Here is a 23058-nt window from a genome sequence, read left to right as displayed (position 1 = left end):
CCATTGCCCATGCGCGCGCCCACCAGCGCTAGCTTCCTTGCGCGCGCACCATACCTCCCATGGGCACCTCCACCATTGATGTTGCCACCCCCTATGGGTGTCCCCAACTTGCCTTGCCACCCACTCCATTCTTTTAAGGAAAAGATTTCCTTTGGCCTTGGCCTATATATAGGCATGTACCCCTTCCTTTGTGAGGCACATATCTTTCGAATATTGAATCACATTGAGTTTAGTGTTTCTCTCATTGTCTTGTACAAACACCTTCTCAAATTTCGAATCCCTTAGGCTTTCGTATTTGAACCCCTAGGAGCATGCTTGTTTGATTGGTTATGAAACTCGTCATAGTGAGTCATCTGTCTACTCAAGGTAATGACTACACAGGTAATCTCTCTAACCCTTAGTCTTTCGGGTTGAACCAACTCTACGATTGGATTCAAGTGGATACGCTTGAGTTGTTGCATATCATTGCAAAAAAAAAATGTAGTTGTGGTTTGTTTAGAAACATGGGAGAGGAGGATGAACATCGACTACGTTGGAGAGAGGATATTGAGGCGGCGGCTCTAGAAGGTCACACGACTGAACCACGTCTTCAACGAATTGTCCAAATCTGAAATCTATTTTCACTTGAATCTATTTGGATTTCAGATCTGTTTTCGCCCAAATCTATCAGATCTATCTCGCTCTCATTTCCTCCAAAATCTCTTAGATCTTTCTCGTTCTCTCTCTCTCGCTCTAGCTCTAACTCTCGTTCTTGTTCTCGCTCTCTCTCTCGTTCTCACTAAAATCTTTCAGATCTCTCTCACTTTTGCTCTCTCGCTCTTGATCTCACTCTCTCACTCTAGATCTCTTGCTCTCGATTGGATTGTCCGTACCGGATCCGGCAATGGTGATGGTGGCAAGATTATGCAGCAGCCGATCTTGGTGGAGCGTGTGATGAAGGCGCAGAGGAAGGACATGGATTACAATGGACAGGGGGCAGCTGGTAGGGTTTTTACTTTTTTAGAGAGAACCAAGAAAGTAACCCTATTTTTAGTAGAGAGAGAGGATCTAGTAGGTGGTTGTTTTTTAATTAATTTTATAGAGAGATAGGGGTTTTCGATAGGTTAAGAAAGAAAGATGAAAAAACATACTTCTTTTTCCTTCTTTTATAATTTTACCAAAGGAGAAGAATTTTTGTTTTAGTAAAATTACGTAAATCGAAGGAGGTGGAGATGAAAAAAAAAAATTTTAGGAAGAGGGAGAAAATATGAAGTGCAGAGAGAGAATAATAAATGATTTGAGAAAGAATGAATATTTGAAAAAGGTAAATACATAATTTCACAAAAAAATGACATCATCAAACATGTAGAAATCTTAAATTTTCAAAAAAGGGATAAAAATCAATTCTATCTTGGAAAGAAGCCTACTTTTGTTGATATCCCGAGAAATTTCATCAATCCACTCGACGAATCTGTAGTAATGTCGGGAAACTCCAGCGAATGCATATAAAGGGGTTCTTCTTTTATTTCTCTCTCCTAATTTTGAATTTATGTTGCAGATAAGACACCAACAACATTAGATCGAATCTCATAGAAAATGGTGTTGCAACTAGTTTTATTTAAAAATGGGATCACCATTGAACAAACACCACCCACTGCAAAAAAAAATAAAAAAATAAAAAAATCTCATCCACGATCTTCCCTCCAATGGCAATGGTTACGATTGGCTAAAAGAGCTCAAAGCTTTCGACAAATCCAAATTGGGAGTAAAGGGTTTAGTCGATTCAGGCCTCACCAAAATCCCAAAAATATTCATCCACCACGTTCCCATGTCTTCCATTGAATTAGCGGCGGCAGTGGCAGCTACAGCGGCAAAATCTGTCTCCAGCAACTCCAATTATAGATATGGAATCAAAGGCCCAAAACCCCCAATTGCGATGGACGTTTGCGAAAATTAAGGGTTCTTTTAGATCATCAACCATGAGATTTCGTTGAATGTCAGGGTGGATATTGGATAAATAATTTTGTCACCTCTTCATCCATTCTCAATTAAACTTATTCTTGCTATAGGATCAATGTCTATTTCACTCCTCGTAATTTCATTATCCACTCCCGCAAATAATCTCTCATCTAGATCAAAATTCTTTAAAAAATTATGTATAATGCAACACGCTATAACTTTGTCAGTTTTTCTCTCGAAACTATAATGTGGCAGCTCAGTCCCACCAGCTATGATGGAAAACCTCTTATTTAATACTTTAAATGTTCTTTCAATTGAATTTCTTAAAGATGCATGTTTGTGATTAAATAACTTTTCTGGAGATAGGGGTGCATATGTTGAATACTCTTTTGTATGATATCTTATCTCACGATAAGGCATGAAAAACCCCATATTACACATAAACCCTACACGAACAAGATAATATTTTTCTATAAATAAGATAATATTCAAGAATCTGAAGTAGATCCTTCCCACCTAGGTAACACATAAATGAACTTTAAATTAAAGGTGCATGCTGCTAAAACATTATGTGTCGGCAAATCTTTTCGTCCCCTAAATCTTGATACATTTGTGTTCCATCAATGACCCCAACACAATCCTATATGATACATATTATCTAACGATTACTATGAATTATGATTTTTTTTTAAATTGAGATATTTAGTATAGAGTATTTACCTTGAAATATGGAAAAATAATCTTGTGCTATTTTGAATTTCAAGAGGAATTTAAGACCCATTTGGTTCAACTAGATATTATTCTTTCAAGCATATAACTGCCTTTAAGATTTGATGAAAATGTCGACTCATTATCTCAATTGATCAACGAAAGAAAAGTCAATTGTTTTGTTTGTCCCATTATGAGCTAAAATATACAAAAACTTGACTACTTGTTCTTCTATAGAACTATATTGATTATCTTTATATTGTATCTTAAGTATGTCAACTAATCTTCTAAATGCTAATCGGACCATTCGTAAGATATCTTTACTTTGTTCCTCATTAGAAAAAAATCTCATTAATAAATATCTTACTCATTTTCTTTCTAGTCCAGGCTCTGATGGAGATTTTATAATGTAATTTTATGTTTTGATAATTTTTTAATAATGCAACAACATAACCAATAAAAACTGTTGTTGTACCAACTGTAATTCATTTATTTTATGCCAAATTTCTCATGATATTATCTCTACTCATGCTTTCTCAAATGAAATATTAAATAATAAATACAATTATGAATATATCATTTTTCATTAAATTAAAATAGAGAGAAACATATTTATTATAGTAAAAGACAAAAAATAGAATTTACAACCCAAAAGCAAAAAACTCAGCTCAAAAAATAATCAAACATCCCACAGAAGAACTAAAAAAAGGAACCATTACTAGGGGTGTTCAAAAAACCTGGTGACCCGAGCAACTCGGACAACCCATACGGTTTGGGTTGGGTTAGAAAAAATTTCTGTTTGGGTTGGGTTGAATTTTTTTAAAATCGAAATTTCGGTTCGGTTCACGGGTTGGAAGATTATTTTCTCGATTCAACCGAACCGAACCGAACCACCATTAAATTAAAAAAAATATATACATATATATTAACAATTAGGGTTTTCTTTTTTGGTAGCCGCCTCCTCCCACGTTCATCTTCTTCCCCCCTCTCTCATCTTCTTCCCTCTCTCTCATCTTCTCACTCCCTCCCTCGTCTCCCTCCCTTCATCTCTACTCCTCTTTTTCCCTTCCTTCCCCTCTCTTTTGTCGATTCCCTCATCTTCTTCATCTTGTTGATTTCTGGGTTTTTGATTTTGGGATTTCAATTTCTCTCTAGTGATGTAGGCTTCGATTTGATCTCTAAGTCGCCAGAGAGGTCGTCGTCGGAGGCAAGAAGGAGTTGGAGGAGGGCCAACTTCCTTCGCATTTGATGATAACGGAGAGTGTCAGCGTCTGAATCGGTGTTGGTAGTGACGGTGAAGGGGTGCCATTGGGCTTGGAGATTGTGGGGATGTTGATGAACATGGTGCTCGTTGGATTTCTGGGTTTTGGGATCCCATCTCCCAACTTCCTCCCCTTTGGTCTCCCATCTCCCATCTCTGCACAAAATTTCTTATCAACCTGAGAACCCGACCTGACCCAACCCAAAAATATAAGGGTTGGGTTGTAGACTATGTTCGGGTCTTTCGGGTTACATATTTGATCGACTCGAAAATTTGGGTAACTCCGTGAAAACAGGGTGCAAGTGTACACCAAAAGCCTATTATAGTAATGAAAACAAGGTCATATCATATTTAAACTCAACAATTAGTTTAGAAATAATAAACCCACACTAAAATAAAAGTTTTGAATTAAAGAGCAATTACAAAACTTAAAAGACGAGTTTTACCTTAATTGAGCCGAAGTAATTTAATATGAGCAAGAGTAGCAATACTGTGAAAAAGAACAATATACGACAAAACAAAGGATAAACAATAAGCAAGAATAAATTGCAGGGGCAAGGGATACAGTCGCAAGATTAAACTTAGTAATGGAAAACACAGGGGAAGTTATTGTACTTTTGTCTAGCGAGAATAACTGCTGCTCTAGCATAGACATACACTACTGCTAAAAAAGCGTAGCTTCCTTATTGAATACCCAAAATAACGATTATTCACAACTTTTGTAACTACAACCGTGCTTTCTAAACAGTTTATAAACAAGACTAAGTGAACCTCATTCCCAAGTATACATGATCGAATTCAAAATATAGACTAACCTCAAGTAAAGTCAACCATGCTTTCATACATTCTTCCAAATTATATATAAACAAACTGTTCCAAATGATGACCAATCGTTTAGAACAATAAACAATGAAATAGAACTTTACTTAGCAATGAATAAGGTCAAGCTACAATAACCGAGAGTCTCAATTAAAGCTTACATCCTCCCTCGTATATGAGGTTTAGCTCATAATGGAGGAGAAAATGAAAATTCAATAAAGTTACAACCCATTAAATGGGGAAGTGTGATAGCAACAAATCGAGCCGCTTCAATCCAAAAGTTGTCAGAAAAATTACTGTAGATGATCGGTAGCTCCACTTCCAAATGGGTATATTATTCTCCTTTCTTTTTGTAGTCTTTTCGAGAAATTCCTCCTTGGCATTGATGCTAACGATCGCTGAATGAGGGGCTTTTAAAGTGTCCCCCAATTTCAGGGTAATAGACATCAAATGTACGAACAACCTTTAAAACCCTTATAAAAATTAAATCTACTGTGCTGTCTAGAAAATGACTATGGTCTGATGCTTCAATAGCGGATGTCCTAGCATTGCAATCCTTCCCTTGGGGTTTATCTAATAACAAAAAAAATCTGAAGTGAGACCTATTTATTCATTTTTATCATATGATTGAAACTCAATTTCAAACAAAAATAAGTATTTTCCTCTATGATAATGGGACTGGATATTTTAATGACTCTTTGGGATTTTTGAAAGATAAAGGTATTTTTCATCAATCTACTCGTCGTGACACTTTGTTGCGTCCACACAACTGTGTTGACAACACGTGCAAGTATACACGAATCGCCTGTTATAGTACGTAACGAGGTCATATCCACAGAGATTTTTGGTTTATATTTTAAAGATAAAAGTATATACCAACAAATAAAAATGTACAAAGTTTAAGTATGTATATTATCTAGGAGAAATAAAAGAAAGTAATAACAGGACGACATAAACTTGCAAGGGACGACAGTATTGAAGCTGTCAACACAAGAAAGCAGTAGCACAGAAAGCGATAATGGGTGAATAGTAGATATGGAAAAGGCGGGGGAGATTTAGTATGCTTTCACAAGTTATCGACCTACCCTCTAGCGTAGCTAACATTTATTAGTGTCCAGCTCGACTTGGTTCCCTTCCGAGACACCCAAAACATGAATAAGTACAACTCTCGTTGCTAAATACCCAAGCTATATGCATGATTAGGGGACCCATTCTTGAGTATCCCTATAGTTATAGAAAATTGCTAACCATAAACAAAACAAATCAGCACCCATAAGCCCTTCCGGGTCAATACAGAGGCTAGCAAACACGAAACAGCGACCAACAGTAACGCGAAGATTAAGAGATAAAATCATATTTGCTTAAAAATAAATGTAGCAGCTAGAAGTTCGGTCTCAAGTTAGTTACAGCATAAAACCTCCCCCAAAATGGGGTTTAGCTCATAATGGGTAAAAAAAACAAAATGAAAGAAGAAGAAATACAACCCATAGTAGAAAAATAGCTAAATGACAGAGAAGAAGAAGAAGCCAGCTCGTTCTAGCAGGTGAACTTCTCTTTTCTGGCGTCAGCTTTTTTCCCTAAAATGGGTATATTCCGTTCCTTGGTCTTTTCAGCTCTCAATTTCTGGCTCTCTTGGGTTCTGCGTGTCTGTCGGCTAGGGCAACATTCCCTTTAAATATTGAGTCCCATTTTTAAGGCACCCGACTGGAGATTGTACGGACATAAGTGAATCCCGTGTTTTTGAATTAACTGTACGGACACTCATGCTCTGGCATCGCTATGCTCCAGCTTTTATATGTTCTGTCTTGAAAATGCCTTGACTTCTCTGCTTTGGTTCAACACTTCCTTCTCTTCTTAGCTCTTCTTTAAAAACCTGTGCAAATGAACCACAAATACGAGAGTTTATGTTGTTTTTGGCAAAAGTTCTCAAGACTAAGGATATTTAGCTAAGAATTTGCAATTGAACACTATTAATCATAATTATGACCTAAAACCGACATACTTTGTCATTCTAATGCACAATTTCACCCAAATAAACACCCGAATAACTCTTTTTTGGAGAGTTATCACACTCTCCAACGAAATGGTATTGCAGAACAAAAAAATAGACACTTACTTGAAGTCTCTCCTGCCATTATATTTTCAATGCATGTTCCACAATATCTGTGGAGAGAAGCAATTCTCACAGCTGCAAATCTAGTAAATCAAATGTCTTCTAAAACTTTGAACTTCAAAACTCCCTTGAATTGTCTAATAGAATGTTTTCCCATTGTTCGTCTTTTCTCTGACCTACTGAAAAAAGTTTTTGGGTGCACTACTTATGTTCATATCCCTAGTCTTTTTCAGTCCAAACTTGATCATCGAGCAGTCAAATGCATTTTGGTGGGCTATGCCTCAACATAGAAGAATTATAAGCGTTTTCATCCTACAACCAAGAAAAATTTATGTAAGTATGGATGTGTCTTTTTTAGAAAAAAAACCATTTTTTACCAAAATTCCTTTCAGGGGAGGAATCTAGTTATGAAGGTAATTTTTGGGATATCTCTACTCCTATTCCTAATATCATTTGTCCTGATGGTCTTGATGTCCCTAGTTCCTCAATGCCAAGTGTAGAAAATTCTTATTTAGGGGGAGAAACATTACAAAATGACCATAGTGATCAAAATCTTGAGCTTCAAGTTTATACTAGAAGGCGACCAAATCAAAAGAAAGAAGATGAGAGAGTTGAATTGTCACCAAACCAGTCTAATACTCCTAGGAATGATACTGAAAAATGCTGGTAACGAATCTCCTATTCCTACTTCATCTCCCATTCAAAACATCTTACCTAATGTGTCTGATCTTGATGTTCTCATCGCTCTTAGAAAAGGTATTCGTAGGTGCACTAAATATCCTATTGCTAATTATCTTTCATATGAAAACTTTTTAGATAGTCATAGAGCTTTCACTTCTAGGATAAATAGCATGGTTATTCCAAGGAACATTCAGGAGGCCCTAAATGATTCGAATTGGAAATTAGCAGTTATGGAGGAGATGAATGCTCTAAAACTGAATTGCACATGGGACATTGTAGATTTCCCAAGAGAGAAGAAAACTGTAAGATGCAAATGAGTTTTCACTATAAAATGCAATGTTGTTGATATCATTGAGAGATACAAAACAAGGTTGGTAGCTAAAGGCTTTACTCAAACCTATGAGATTGATTATCAGGAAACATTTGCCCCCGTTGCTAAGATTAACTCCATTAGAGTTCTTTTGTCTTTTGCTGTTAACTTAGATTGACCTCTTTACTAATTGGATGTCAAAAATGTCTTTCTCAATGGATATTGGAAATAATAAAGTGTGCAAATTAAAGAAATCTCTCTATGGTCTAAAACCATCCCCTCGAGCATGGTTTGAACGTTTTGAAAAAGCAGTCACTAGCTATGGATTCCTTCAAAGTCAAGCAGATCACAATATCTTTTATAAGCATAGTGGAAATGATAAAATGGTTGTGTTGATTGTATATGTTGATGATATTATCCTCACAGGCAATGATGTAGATGGATTGGCCTGTCTGAAGAAAAGACTTGCTAGTGAATTTCAAATTAAAAATTTGGGAACTTTGAAATATTTCTTAGGGATGAAATTTGCTAGATCAAAAGGGGATCTTTGTTAATCAAAGAAAATACATTATTGACTTACTTGAAGAAACATGTTTACTTAGGTGCAGGGTAGCTGAAACTTCTGTAGAATTGAATTTAAAGTTACAAGCTGCGAAAGACGATGAAGTTAAAGATAAGGAGAAATATCAAAGACTTGTGGGTAGACTCATTTATTTGTCTCACACTCGTCCCGATATTGCCTTTGTTGTAAGTGTGGTAAGCCAATTCATGCACGCCCCTGGTGCAGTTCACTTTAAAGCTGTTCATAGGAACTTAAGATACCTTAAAGAAACTCAAGGCAAATGTATACTATTTAGAATGCATGGTCATTTACAGGTTGAAGTTTATATTGGTGCCGGTTGGGCTAGTAGTACTGTTGACAGACGATCCACATCTGGCTACTGTTCCTTTGTTGAAGGTAACTTAGTTACTTGGCGTAGCAAAAAATAGAATGTAATGGCAAGAAGTAGTGATGAAGTAGAGTTTAGGGCATTAGCTCACGATATCTGTGAGGGTATATGCATAAAAATGCTACTAGAAGAATTGAATTTTTCTTAGAAGGCACCTATTCGTGTTTATTGTGGCAACAAGGCCGCCATTTCCACAGCTCACAATCTAGTCCTACATGATAAGACAAAACATATTGAGGTTGACAAACATTTCATTAAGGAGAAGATCATTGCATAGAGGTCATATGTGCTTCTTACCTGCCAACAACAAAGCAAATCACTGATGTGTTGACTAAAGATCTTCCGAAAATGCAATTCCATAAGTTGATGGACAAGCTTTAAATGAGCTTAAGGGGGAGTGTTGGTTTTATGGTGTTTTTAGTAAATAATTACTATAAATATTTATTAATTGTTTTTCTTTTATTATTTGTAATTAGTAGACTATTGTGATAGATTCCTTATTTATGTTTGTTTCTCACCTCTACTTAGAGGGATTTAGGGTTTTATTATTCAATATGAAAAATAATTATTTTTTCTCTCAAATTTGAGAATTTGGTAGCAGATATGAAAAAGAAAATCCAAGGTGTTTTGTAATATATTTGTAACTCATTCGTTATATGCTAAATATTTAGTTTAATCTAAAATATTATTAATTAATTAATTAATATAAATATTATAAATTTTGTTAAAATTAGTATTTTACATTATATATTATATTTTACATGTTTTATTTTAACAAACATAAATTAAGTTTATAAGAAATATAATGATGTATTTTAATGTTTTGGATTCAAAATCTGAAACATTATGGATATTTAGATTACATAATCTAAAAATAGTTTTTATAAATAACCATAACAATATTCATTTATAAAAAACAAAATCCAAATTCTCTGCCAAACCACCTTTATTGTGTGAAGTCATAATCTTTTGAGGTGTCATATTTTATATACTTTTACCTCGATAAATTATTTGCAACACTAAAACATAGGTTACAGAAGTCAGATTATTATGTTAATTAATAATTATAGCAATAAGTTAAAATGAATCGCGACACGAAAACAATACGATAAGTTTTGAGTTGCAAACTTTATTAGCTATAACAACTCATCGTAGTACTAAAAAAACAAAAAGAAAAAACTTATTATAGCTCTAAAACTAATGCTATAATAGATTTTTAAATAAGATATATTATTATAGATTAAGTATTATGACTGACTTTCAAAAAATACCATAAAATGTCCCATAAAAGGTCTATTATAGCATCTCTCCTTAAAGTTAATTGCTTCTACCCGCACCTTCTCTTTATTACCCTGACTGTGAGTTCTATGGTCATCGCTAGCCCACAGGCCCGACTACCTCTCCATCGCTACAAAGTTTCCGTCACATTATGAATTTATAATGCCATTCTTTTTTTCTTTGCATCATTTTTTTAATTATTTCTGTAATAATCACATATATAATATTTATTATCCGACTCATTTTTTGTTCATTTTTTAATAAAATAAAATTAGAAAATATTTGTAGATTTAAAAAAGAATTATATTAAAAAAAGTATTGGCATTTGAAATTTAAATTTCCCACCTTCTCTCTCCTCATTTAGAAACCCTAGCCTTCATTCTTCTTCCCCTCTCTCATCTCATCCAGCCGCACCTCTTTTCATCATCTTCTCTCTCTAAAATCACCACTGCCACCACCCCCTTTTCTTCCTCCCTCACGCCACCTCCTTCATCTTCCTTCTCCGATCGGCGGCGGCGGAACACGGCAGGGACGACTTCCATCACTCCGGTGATTAACCGACGTATGAGAGTAAGGTGAGCAAATCGTAAGATCTCTGATCTTGAAATCTTTATTTGGACGGCTTCTTCTCGTGTATTTGGACTATCTATTGTTCTGAAGTTTTGTAGATATTTGGACTATTTATTATTCTTGAATCTTTGAATATTTTGACTGTTTCTTGGGTATTTGGTCTGTTTATTTATGAAATTTGGACTATTGTGGTTCTATTTTTTTTTTTTTTTTTGGGTTTTTGACTGTATTAGTTCTTATTCTCGGAGACTGTTTTTTAAGTTTTAGACAATGGAAATTCGGATTGGATTTTTGCTTTCTGTTTCGTATTATTTTATGTGTTTTTTATTACATTGTCATCTTAGAATTTATATGACACCAACTAACATTTATTCAATTATGTTTATTTATTATAGGAACATTTATTCAAATCTCTGTCTAAAACATTGAGGGATTTGAGATTTGTAGGGAGGAGCCATGAGCAGGAGCTTGGGAATTCCAGTGAAGCTACTCCATGAGGCCGCGGGCCACGTTGTGTCGGTGGAGCTTAAAAGTGGCGAGCTTTATAGAGGAAGTATGATCGAGTGCGAGGATAACTGGAACTGCCAGCTCGAAAACATCACCTACACTGCTAAGGTACCCTTCTTTTTTTATGCTTTTTGTTGTTCGTAAGATTATGGTTTTCTTTCCCTTTTAATTTTTGTTTGTTTGTCAATCTTTAGGTTTTTTGGGTTTTGGGTTTAGTTCATTTCGTTCCTTCTGCTTTCTTATCTTAAAAGATGCCCATTTTGATGTCTAGTGCATGTAATTTTTCAACACTGTATGAGCCCTAATTTGGTGTAGTTTCCAAGAATTTCCAACTTTGAATGTCGTGATCTTGTATGCGAAGTTGCAAGGAAGAAACCAAAAGTTGTAAGTGGTAACTAAGTCAAGATGCTTGATTTTCTGAGGATTGGTAATTGTGATTCCTCTTCCTCTAGAGTCGAGTGCGCTGTTTTATTGTAACTTACGAGCTAGGAGCTATGCAATTCACATATTTCAGATAGAATATAATAAATTCGCATTATCATAGATTTATAATGGTGAATTGGAAGGGAAACCCTTTCTGTTAAATTTATTGAATCCTTTCAGGTTTACTTGTTTTCTCTGTTACAGTATGTTAAATTACGACTTTATTGAGCTGGATCTGTTCAACAGTGCCCTTTGAGTTCTTAAGTTTAGCTTATGTCATATTATTATTATTCAATGTATGTAAGGTTATCATTTTCTAGTTGATAGATACGTTCTTGGTTCACTTTATATGTTTTCTTTGATAGGATGGGAAGGTCTCACAGCTTGAGCATGTTTTCATCCGAGGTAGCAAAGTCAGGTATCTATTCCATCACTTGTATTATAGATAGATTATCCAATCACTTCTTAGTTCTTACTCATGGCGGTTCTTTTGGGATTTAATTGGCATGTTGACATCTGTTTATGTATGATAGGTTTATGGTCATACCAGACATGCTGAAGAATGCTCCAATGTTCAAGCGTCTTGATGCTAGAATTAAGGTTTTTTAACTTAATTCTAATCCTATGGATTTAAACTCTGATGAAATGCTTGCTTTGATTTTTTTTACTAAGCCATGCTTTCTGGATCTTGAAGGGTAAGGGCGCCTCACTTGGTGTTGGCAGGGGCAGGGCTGTTGCTATGCGAGCTAAAGTAAGCCCCCATTGGACCCTTATTTTAGTATTCTCATAATTTATTTCTTGAAATATGTAGAAAAATACAACGCACATGCCTCTTGTGCACTTTTGCATGCACGAGAGGACTGTTGTCTGTGTGAAAATATAGGGTTTACTTTAGTTAACAGGTTTTTGTATCATCAACCGAGAATATGTTAGGAAAATTTTAAATGGTACTATATACGTTGAAACTCTATCTTGAAAGAATCTAGAATTTAGGTTCAATTCACACAGCATGCAAGAACTCGTCGAGAGAGGAGGGGTAGTGGTTGGGAAATATCACTATTAGTATATTTTGAAAAATAATCTTAATGCTAGCAGATAGATTAGAAAAATAGTAATGACCAGTGAGGATTTATCTTACGAGGGACACTATTAAATGTTTGACAACTCAGGTAATACAAAATCAGAGATACTTTTTTCCATTTTTTTTAAATAATGAGTAGTTGTCTATGATGGTCAGCATGAATATAAGTCCTCACAACTAATTAGGACCTAAGTATTTTTCGATAGATTAAGTGGGGCAAACAAGTATTGTGCTTCAAGAAACAATAGCTAATTCGGGTATCATTTCTTTCTTCAGGCTCAAGCTGCTGGCCGTGGGAGTGCAACTGGTCGGGGTGCCATGCCATCTGCCCGAAGGTGATGAAACCATGAATATAGTTTGTTATGCCCTCCCTGTGTTCAAGCCTCAATAGACATTAGATAATTGACCATCTGGTTTTGTTAGTTTCGGTATCGACATCCTCGACGTTGAAGGCTATGGGTTGTTCCATCTTGTTGAAAGTGGGCGATTGACCACAATTTTTATCTTCAACTTGATAAGCTACTTTTTACTTGAGCCCATTTTATGTTGAGATTGAACTGTACGTTACCCATGTTCATCTTTGTTATGTATCTATCTTACGTTCTTTGCATCTTTTCTATATTTACCATCGGAGTATTGTCTGTGTCATTTATTCTTCTCTAACCATTTTCAATATATTCAAATTGTGAATCACGTCATGTTTGGTTTGAATTTACATGTTTGTCCATGATTTAATTACCCTCCATTTGTTGGTAATTCCAAATACATCTCAAATATTGCACCATTTTGAGATGTTTGGAGATGCACTGATACTAGTACGTGTGATGAAATAACTGGACCAATCGATTTGATTTTCAACTTGATGCCTAAATAGCTTGAAGAACAAAGAAAAAAAAAAAAAGAAAAATCCAAACACACCCAAAAATCTTTATTCCAAAATATCCGAGATTAAAAAGTTCTTAGACAATCCTTACAAGCAACTCAACCTTTAAATTACAGTGAAACGGTGTGATGTAGCCGCACAATTTACAGCTCAAGAACAAGAAATGGGCGTAGAAGGAAATGGTGTATAATACAGGTATAGCAAGCTAGAGGAAGTAGCCATACAATTCCAAAAAGCAAATGCACAAGTTCCATGGATTTGAAGCATCAGTAGTTGGAGCTGTAAGAAGAACACGAAAGAATCTAAATGGAAGCAGAGTGTTTGGTCCAGTTACTGGCCATGATGCAAACTGCCCCGGCTTGCACACCGTCTTATCATTCTCATGTACTCGCAAGTTCGTCCAAGTTTTCCCATCAAATGATCCCTAAACAAATGCACAGAATGGCATTTTTCTAAATATGAGAGAAGAATGTCATTTGCCTAAATATGAGAGTGAGAGAGAGAGAGGTTTACCTGGAGATTCCAGTATCTGACGAATGCCCTTGACCCATCTTGTCTCAATGTATAGTAATTGCACATCAGCTGCATCCAAAAACAAGGATTATAAATGTGTTGTCTGAAAAAGGAGAGCTTTTGACTGACTTTAGCCCAAAGGCAATGGGATGGCTCAAAAGTATTCACTATTCAATTCATTTTGATGGCAAGAAGCTCTCATCCATCCATGTATATCAACATGAATTTAATACCATTTTGTATGTTCTACGAGAATAGACAAAAACCTGATGATCTTTGCCAATATCAACCATCCACCATGAATAAGTCTGCCCATCTTCAAGGCGAGGGCCGGCAAAGGAAGTTCCCTAACAAGACAAATCAACCAGTTAATAGAGAGCTCTCCGCCGCTGTAGTCGTTCGACACAAAAGTTTCATCCATCATTACCTGGTATGTTCTTGAAGCCACAACCTTTGAATCTGTGTACCTTGAGGGTGGACTGCTTGCAGTAATAGTAATTTTCTGAAAAGTGATAACAGAAAGATTTCAGTGACATTTACCTATTCTGAGAAAAAAGGGTAGGGATCGACAAGGTCGAGAAGCTTGAGAACTCTACCTTTGAAAGAATGGGATTGACCCACTGGTGCTCTCCATATGAGGTGCCAGCAAAGAATAGAACTCCATTGCTGTCCCCATCACAGATGTATAGCAGCTCTTTATAACTAGACCGTCTATGTTGAAATCTCACACTGCAGAATAGTACATCAAGAAAATTTAAAACAATCCCTTTCCCCATGCCAATTACAGTAATGTTCTGGACTAAAGCACAGTTTGAGTTATGTATTTCTATTCTCGTAATGTTTTGGTTCTTGCAACTTCTTTTTGTTACAATCTAGTTCTTCTGCATGTAAAACTTGAGTCCTTCTCGGCATATGAATGGGTAGATAATCTTTGTTGGGATTTGAGGTTTTTTATTAATTTAATTTTCAGTTTTTTATCTTTTAAGTTTCTTTCTTAAAATGTTTGATTTAATCTTATGTTTTTTATCTTCTAAATTTCAATTTTATAACTGCCAAGTTTATAGCTTTTAAATATTCTTTTAAGTTTATGGAGGTTATTAAATAGGGTTAAGCTTTGTACCTGTATAAGGGTGAACTTCCATGAGAAGTTCGTACCACCATATTCTTTACCAACATAGTATCTGTAACTCCACATATTTGGTCCCATCACATTTTGTAACATACTTCTTGTATCACCAACATTTGTACTATCCATTTGCTTAATTCATGAATTTTGTATCACTTCAAATTGAAGTTGATTTTTCATCTATTGATTTCTACTCTCTCATATTTCATATTTTCACATTGTTCATCAAACATTGAAAATTTTATTATTTCTTCCACATTATTTTTTATCATTTTTATTTTCACGATTGTTGTATGAATGTCTTAACGAGAGATAGATTCATTCACCAGATAAAATACTCTGAGTCTTACAATGAAAAAATATGAAATCATAAACTCAAAAATAGAATGAGTGATAGTCGCCAAGGGACAGCTTGGTCAGTAAGGGCATGGGATCTTTGAGTATCACATGCTTAGGGATCCTACATTTGAACCTTTGGATAAACTTAATACAAAAACCCTTGACGTCTCTTGGGTTCGGGTCTTGGGGCAGGCACATGTGCCCTTGATTATAGGGAAGTATACTAAAAGCTACACAACTTCGATTTCTAGGTTATCAAAAGAAAAAAAGAAAAGAAAAGAAGAAATGAACCATAAAAAATGAAAGGGCATATTACTTGTTCTTTTTCTTGTCCTCTAGCCTTGATGGTTCAAGTTTCACAAAGTCGATACCCTCCTGTATCTGATAAAGCAAAATAGAAGAAAATGGACCATTTTAAATGGTTAAGTTTTAAAGGATTGCATTCTATCTTCTCTTTTATTATTTAAATTTACAGCAAACGAAATGATTTTCTCACAAGATTCTTGAAGCTATGAATCTTCCTGCTAATGCTGCTCTTGTCCAACTGCATGATTATTATATGAAAAGCCATGTGACAAAGTTTTCATTTTAATTACAAGCCAGAAAATCAATTTAATTGCAAACGTGCATACCTTCTCCAATAAGGTATACGGGAGTAACGGAAATCGCACAAGAGGAAGCAAATCCTGGACTGATTGAAATCTCTTGCCAAAAAGGATATCGGGGTCTGAATATGTCATTAGCTCATCTACCGTGGTCCACCCACATAATTCACTAGCTTCTAAACCCCACATTAAGATTGCATTGAGTACTTTTTCCTCAGATGTCACAGTCAAATCAGGACACTGCAAGAAGTAGAACCACTTCACCTAACAATTGACGACTAAAACATCTAAATAGACATAAAAGTATTTCACAGGTTTTACTTTCTTACTCATATTATGTTTTCATTAAGAGGGTAAATAAGCTTCTGAGAAGACAACTATCAATTATAAGTCTTGTTGGGCCTCCCAGACCACCGGGTTCAAGTAATAACATATTTTAAAGCAGGGGAAGTATGGGGATAACAATCTGACTTGAGATTTTATGATTTCATTTCATTACTAATTCTAGATAGTGAAGAGTTCAGTTGAAGTAGCACTTCTGTAGATCTAATTGCCACGATTGGAGTAAAGCTCCCACCAATTATCCTATTAAACAACTCATTACCCAGTAATTTTTAATTGTTTTTTATATCCGTGAGTGTCCAGGTGAGCTTGAATGCACCTCGACTAATTTCACGGACAACTACCCGACCTTACTATATTTGGTTGCCAAGTAAGTCGTGGGATATTAAACCCTAGATAAGTGATCACCCTGGTTTGAACTCATTTCCTCCAAACACTTCACTATTTACATTGGCTCCTAGCAGTTACACTGTTGGAGGGACCTAGAGCTGTTTATGATATTAACACTCGGTCCTAAGATTCTTAACCATTAATATCTGCACCAGAAAGCATTAGAACAAGTGAGCACATACCTGAAGGATTTTGCGAAAAGTTGTCTCATCCAATACGACAAATTCAATGTTTGCAGTTGTACAATAATCGAAGTGCATTGAAAACTTCCTCTCACAAGTTTCTTCAATGAGTTTACAACATGGAATTGATGAAACAACTTGAAGGATGGAACATACTGAATCCTGCAACAAAGTTCAACAGTTAGCTTCGGAAGCAAAGTCTTACAACTTTCCCAAAACTATCTGCTTCCTCGTCCATTAAACTTGTGCATAAACAAAAAATCTTGATGTATGACCATCTTCCACTAGGAGACTCCATCCCTGCATATAATATGTACGATATCAATACTTCTATAATTCATTATCATAAAATGAATCTCTTCTTTTGTTCTCAGAACTCCCTGCATGACGCTCCTCCCCTTATCTTCCAGTCACACAAGTAAAATAACAAATAACAAATCCAAGTAAAAATTAACAAATCAATTAATCTTAACAAGCATACGAGATAAGGGTTTCCACACTACCTCTGAAAGACATTCTAAAAGTATTTTACAGCATTCTTGATGGAGAAGAGTGACACCAAATTGATCGGCTAAAAGCAGTAGTTGAAGTAACAAGAAGTCAGACTCCATCGTAACATCTTTACTGAGTTCTCCACTATACATGAATTTGAGCATGGTTTGAAAAGCCTCTGGTGATACATCCCTGATATAAACCTCAGAGGACATTGTTTCACTCATTCCATTTGTGAACATCTGTTCATGTACAACCATACAATTTTTACACAAAATGATGAAAAAAAATATATATACAAGCTTACCTAAGAAACAAAAAATTGTACGAGGCCAGTTCAAGTTGATTTTCCTCACAAAAATTGCGGCAAAAAAAGAATTACCCTGACCCATATAGGTTAGACTAGGGAGTTTCAAACTATGTGAAACATAGTAACACGATGCCACGACAACAGAAGAGGTATTTTCAAACCCAAAAAAATATTACAAAGTGTCTCCAATTTACTGCTTTCTAGTTGTATTTTAATTGGTGATGCTTACTCCTTCCCAATAAAAAATGAAGGATGTCATGATCACAAAAAGTTTTCTTTTATCTTATAGCATCGCCAATGATGTCTATGGAAATGAGAAAACAAACTGAAGAAAGATATACATATATGACCAAGAAGAAACCTATACACGCAAGTTACCTCCAATAATTTTGCTGTAAACATTTTTTTAACCAGAAGAAACATTGTGCTCAACATTTGATGAGATGAGATGCGGTAATAACAATTGCTCACCCTTTCAAATGGCATGCTCCATAAGCTAAGAATGATTTTGTGCACATGGGCAACAAATCCGTGACCTTGTATATATATGCATACATCACTGAACTCGCCAGAACATTGTAATTGTTTGAGCCTCTGCACATTTACTAGAAGCCCGGAGGGAAAGACTGTACTACAACCTGGTTGAATCTTTGGATATGATATTTCCACCCTTTTATCCGAGTCAAACAACTTTTTGTTCAGTTTAAATTGTTCCATAATGTCATCGCACTGGTTCACTAAGGCTGTCACTTCAAATTGTGAGGCTAGATCCCTCAAGGAACCAAGTTGAGACTCTAGAATCTGTAGCATGTAAGAGGCAAAAATAATTTTTGTATCAGACCAAATATTAATTTAGTTGTATCTGTGTTGAGATTCAAACAGCCTATTTGGTGCAGCTCAGCATACACCGGATATCGAAATAAAATCAATTCAAGTCAAGCACATTAAGCGAAAAGGGAATGGCAAAGATACAATTTATAAAGGGGAAGAAAGAGGCAACGATGGAAATTTTTCATGTCTAACTCACTTGTATAATGTCAAAAGACGACTGGCATGGTCATAATTCGATAAAAATGCATTTAACCAAATCTCGACAGAAGTAAAATAAAAAGTAGCATAGAGGAAATGTAGAAAAAACATGTGATTGGAGAAAAGTACCTCAGTTTGACCTGTGTAGATATATTGAAGAAGAGCATGAAGAACTGGATATTCTACTCCATGTAGCTGCACAACATCTTCCAACAAATTCAAGGGAAAGTTGCCCGAAGCAGCTAAGATAGCCTTGTGAGCAGGTACAAGTGTTTCTCCGGAATCTACACTAAAAAGCACATCAGATAAATCCCAACTTTCTAGAAAATGTTCAAGGCCCCAGTTTTTGTAATCCATGTATTCATCTTCTAACTCCAGTTCCTTGTCTGCCTCGCCTTCATTACCATTATCCACATGCTTCCACAACGAAATATGGTCCTGCGTTGGCGGCAAAACATTAACATTTCTATATCCCACATGTTTATCCCAGCTACTAAGTCCAATATATCGAACGCTACAGTTTGGATTTGTATCAAGCCATTGGAAGACCAGATTTTGAAAAGGGTATCTCCCCTTCCCAATGCTGATCAAACCATCATAGACACTGATCCAATAGCTCTGAAATGCAGAACTGCAAAGAGCAACACCCTCCACATCAACAACAGTTTTCCCATCAGCAATAATCCTTAGACGTCGATTTCGATGACTACCTAATATGACTGTATAATGAGGATTGCTGTCTCGTTTATAATGGTAATGTTGACTTCCCACATTCTCCCGGAACACCAACGTGACATCGTTATGAGCGGAAGCTTCGAAAACCACACAACCCCGTCCTGCTTCCCTGAATCTTAAATCCTTGAGCCAAGCACACTCAAAAGGTGCCACCGTGAGGAAATTTTTCTCCTTCTTATCCATCGCACTCCTCAACAATATTCTAATATCCAAACTGGCAGGACACCAAGAAGATTGAATTGATAGGAACCTCAAATAATTATATGGATGGCACCTTGTCTACCTGGTAAAAAAAAAATACTACTGCAGTTTGAGTAAACGACAAGAACAAGAAATGAAGATGTGGGATTAAGCAACTGTGTAAAAGCACTCCTAGTAAGAAGAAGGAAAATATGCTCCAATCGGTAAATAAGAAAGTACTGCCCAGTGTAATCAATGGAGACGAATTACGAACCAGATTCTATTCTACACTAGAAGCAAAATCAATTGCAAATATCATATCCAGAATCGAGATCAAATAACAAGAAATGGAAATCTAAATCACGCATTTACATGGTCCTTCCTGTCAATTCTCTTCCATCCCATCACCATACCCATGAGTTACATTGTTACCTGCAAAATCTGTAAAGGGTTAGTACGTAAATACTCAGTAAGTAGCCTCTACTTGACGGTAAATACATAAACAACATGTGATAACACAATACAACATTCAATAAAACATGATTTCTCGATAACATGCTCAACATACTTTAAAATAGAATACTCAATGCATATGCTCGACTAAACATGCATCCTACATACCATCCCTAAGCCTCACATCACAAACTCCGTTGGAGTCTCTAACTCTTTCAAACCTATTCAAGTTTCTTATTAATTGTTTCCTATTTCTCCAAAACTTACTCTTTCGAGTCATATCGATCTCTGACCATTTCTACCCAAAGTCTCGACAATTCTCTGCACAACTTAGCATTCGACCCTTAGCCATTTTTACCCAAGGCCTCAAACTATTGCATCGACCGTCGACCATTTTAACTAAGGCCTCGATGATTTTACAATGTAATGACCCTTGACAATTTTTACCAAATGGCTAATACTTGCCTCCCAGTTTAGACTCATAGCATCGACCCTTGACATTTTTACCCGAGGTCTAAGCACTCATCCTATTCAAGATTGGCGTATTACCATTTTTACCCAAAGCCTCGATGCCCAATAGTAACATATCATCCTCCGGCCTAATCCAATATGCTACATACACAAAACATACATGCTTCAGACAGATTCGTGCCAACATACCAATCCACCAAAATCTCAGAATGCTTTTATCAATCAAGCATAATATCCATACATCATGCTTTGCCCCTAATTTATCAAACAACACCCAGTATATGATATCTAAGCAATTATAATCAAACCAGCAGTAACTCATCCACGATGCCAAATAGCAGATCAGAATCATCTAACCAATATTCATAATGATATAATCAAAATCATAAAATTAATAAACACAAACATATAAGGACAAACAGGCACATAATACACACTGATCACCCAACAAAATCGCCCAAGTAAATAACTACTTACAGAAGTGTGTCCTAAAGCTCCTAAGGTTTGTGGAAAGATTCCTAATCAAAAGAGATATGAACTCGAGGTTAAGACTTGGTCTGAAACACTTAAATCGAACTGATAAGAAAATTCAAGCATCGTTGAAGGTCCTTGCCAGCCGTTGTCGTTGTCGTCGCCGTGCGCCGTCGTTCGTGGAGCAATGTAACGTGGGTCGCCGGATTTCGTGTCTGCAGAGGGAGCCCTGCCGCCGTTCGTAGGAATTTGTTGCCGCTGGAGTTCCGTCGTGCGCCGCCGTGAGTCGTCGCCGGTGAGGGAGGGGGCTGGGTCGAATGAAAACACTAGAGAGATGGGAAGAAGAGAGAGGAAGAGAACCTTGATTTTTACAAAGAAAAAAAAAACACTAGCGATTAATGACCTCATAAATAAGGGTTAAAAATACTCATCTTTTTCGAAAATTAAAAATCAAAATAAACTTTTAAAAGAATTTGAGAAATGATTTGAAAGATAATTAATTGATTTACAAACTACGGACAAAATCTAAAACGAAAAATTATATTTCTAAAAACTTACATTTAAGACCTTTCCAAAATTCAAAACGTTTAATTTCATTAATAATGTTTTATTTTGTTGTTAATTTTATTAAGAAATATAAATTTTTTTGCTATATATGTTTTTTGTTTTTTATTTTTTATTTTATTTTATTTTAAAATATAAATAAAGATATAATTTTTGAATCAACAAAGGTGAGGACTCATACAATTCTATTTTGAAGAATATTAGGCTCTTTATCATTAAAAACTAAATATATTTTTTATAGTACAACATATAAGACCAAGATTCGAACTTTCAACCTCATAATTTGATGCATGTACCTTAACCTGTTGATAAAGGGAAAATATTATTATAGTTGAATACGTGTACTTTAATCTATTGAGTTATGTTCTAGTTGACAAAACGAAAACGTTATTAGATAAATACATGTATGTTAATCTAAGAGCTATATTCTAATTGTCAAAACGAAAACGTTATCGGGATTTTATCAAACAAATTTTAAATAAATGAAAAGTAGAACTGTAAAAAAAGAAAATTCGAGAATCCAAATGATTAGGACAGGAGAGCTGAGTGTGTGTAAGCATTATCTAAACGCAAAAGGAGGGCCATTACTTAATCTAGATATTTGCACAACTTGATGACGTGGACGGCTTGGTTGGATGATGAAATCCAAACAAGGGATATACTTTGGTCACTTTCATCTCTTTTGTTTTCTATCCGGATGATTTGAAATGGCACAATTTTCCTTGTGACGTCACAAAATATCTTCAAACACGTGTGGCTTCTTAAATTTATCTGATATTTCATTTGGTAATTATATTTTACTTTATTATCTTTCTTCCATTTTGGGTCGAATATAAATATAAACTGTAATTGACATGTATTCATTCTTTTGAGTTCGATGTTTGATCTACCATTTGTCTAAATTATTGTATAAAAAAATTTATTTTTAGAGTTAGATAAAGCAAAATGTATGTTTAAATTAATAAGCAACATTTTTGTCCCTTTGTGTTATATCAATAATTTTTTTTTTGACTAAATTCATTTTTCTTCCTTTACTCAAATAAAACATTTTTTAATTAAAAACTAAAATAAAATATTGTTGGGAGTGGGATCTTTCACATCTCCGTATGATATTGTCGGTTTTGGTGTAACCTTCACAACTTTACTTTTGGTTTCACCCGATAGATCTCATACCAATGTTGTCCCTCACATATATATACTTATGTTCTTTTTCTTAACTAGCCAATGTAGGACTTTGTTTGCACCGTACAAACCCAACAAATATTTCTAATTGATTTAGCCAAATTTTAAAAATATTAAATTAAATAATCAATACATATATTTTTGTTTTTTTT

General features: G+C 35.3%; 2 protein-coding genes across 7 annotated transcripts; one reads left to right on the top strand and one right to left on the bottom strand.

The window, feature by feature from the left end:
- The first annotated feature begins 10397 nt into the window (after window positions 1-10397).
- On the top strand, window positions 10398-13249 carry LOC111019638 (small nuclear ribonucleoprotein SmD3b). Of its 4 annotated transcripts, none has more exons than XM_022296039.2 (6): window positions 10398-10644; window positions 11076-11243; window positions 11924-11976; window positions 12092-12158; window positions 12253-12309; window positions 12916-13249. In XM_022296039.2, exons 2-6 carry the CDS (start codon window positions 11085-11087, stop codon window positions 12976-12978), a joined length of 399 nt encoding a protein of 132 aa, XP_022151731.1. In that variant the 5' UTR covers window positions 10398-10644; window positions 11076-11084; the 3' UTR covers window positions 12979-13249. The 4 variants fall into 4 exon arrangements, with proteins under 4 accessions (XP_022151731.1, XP_087975676.1, XP_022151729.1 ...); XM_088119550.1 differs by having other exon boundaries at window positions 10399-10644; window positions 11024-11243; XM_022296037.2 differs by having other exon boundaries at window positions 10400-10633.
- A 295-nt stretch (window positions 13250-13544) lies between these two features.
- On the bottom strand, window positions 13545-21538 carry LOC111019636 (BTB/POZ domain-containing protein). 3 transcript variants are annotated; one of them, XM_022296032.2, is made up of 15 exons: window positions 21303-21538; window positions 21167-21207; window positions 20138-20206; window positions 18980-19868; window positions 18293-18622; window positions 17523-17753; window positions 17020-17181; window positions 16133-16345; window positions 15997-16044; window positions 15817-15881; window positions 14632-14764; window positions 14463-14537; window positions 14302-14382; window positions 14036-14104; window positions 13545-13946 (listed from the first exon to the last, which is right to left on the bottom strand). In XM_022296032.2, the coding sequence occupies exons 4-15, from the start codon at window positions 19766-19768 to the stop codon at window positions 13728-13730; spliced, it is 2415 nt and encodes an 804-aa protein (XP_022151724.1). In that variant the 5' UTR covers window positions 19769-19868; window positions 20138-20206; window positions 21167-21207; window positions 21303-21538; the 3' UTR covers window positions 13545-13727. The 3 variants fall into 3 exon arrangements, with proteins under 3 accessions (XP_022151724.1, XP_022151723.1, XP_087975675.1); XM_022296031.2 differs by having other exon boundaries at window positions 20138-20197; XM_088119549.1 differs by lacking the exon at window positions 21167-21207 and having other exon boundaries at window positions 20138-20197.
- Window positions 21539-23058: the final 1520 nt, after the last annotated feature.

The sequence above is a fragment of the Momordica charantia genome (genome assembly GCF_013281855.1).
Source record: "Momordica charantia cultivar OHB3-1 chromosome 11 unlocalized genomic scaffold, Mcharantia_2.0 BLBB01000011.1, whole genome shotgun sequence".
In the NCBI taxonomy this organism is placed as follows: domain Eukaryota; kingdom Viridiplantae; phylum Streptophyta; class Magnoliopsida; order Cucurbitales; family Cucurbitaceae; genus Momordica; species Momordica charantia.
This window is presented reverse-complemented; position numbering and strand designations above follow the sequence as displayed.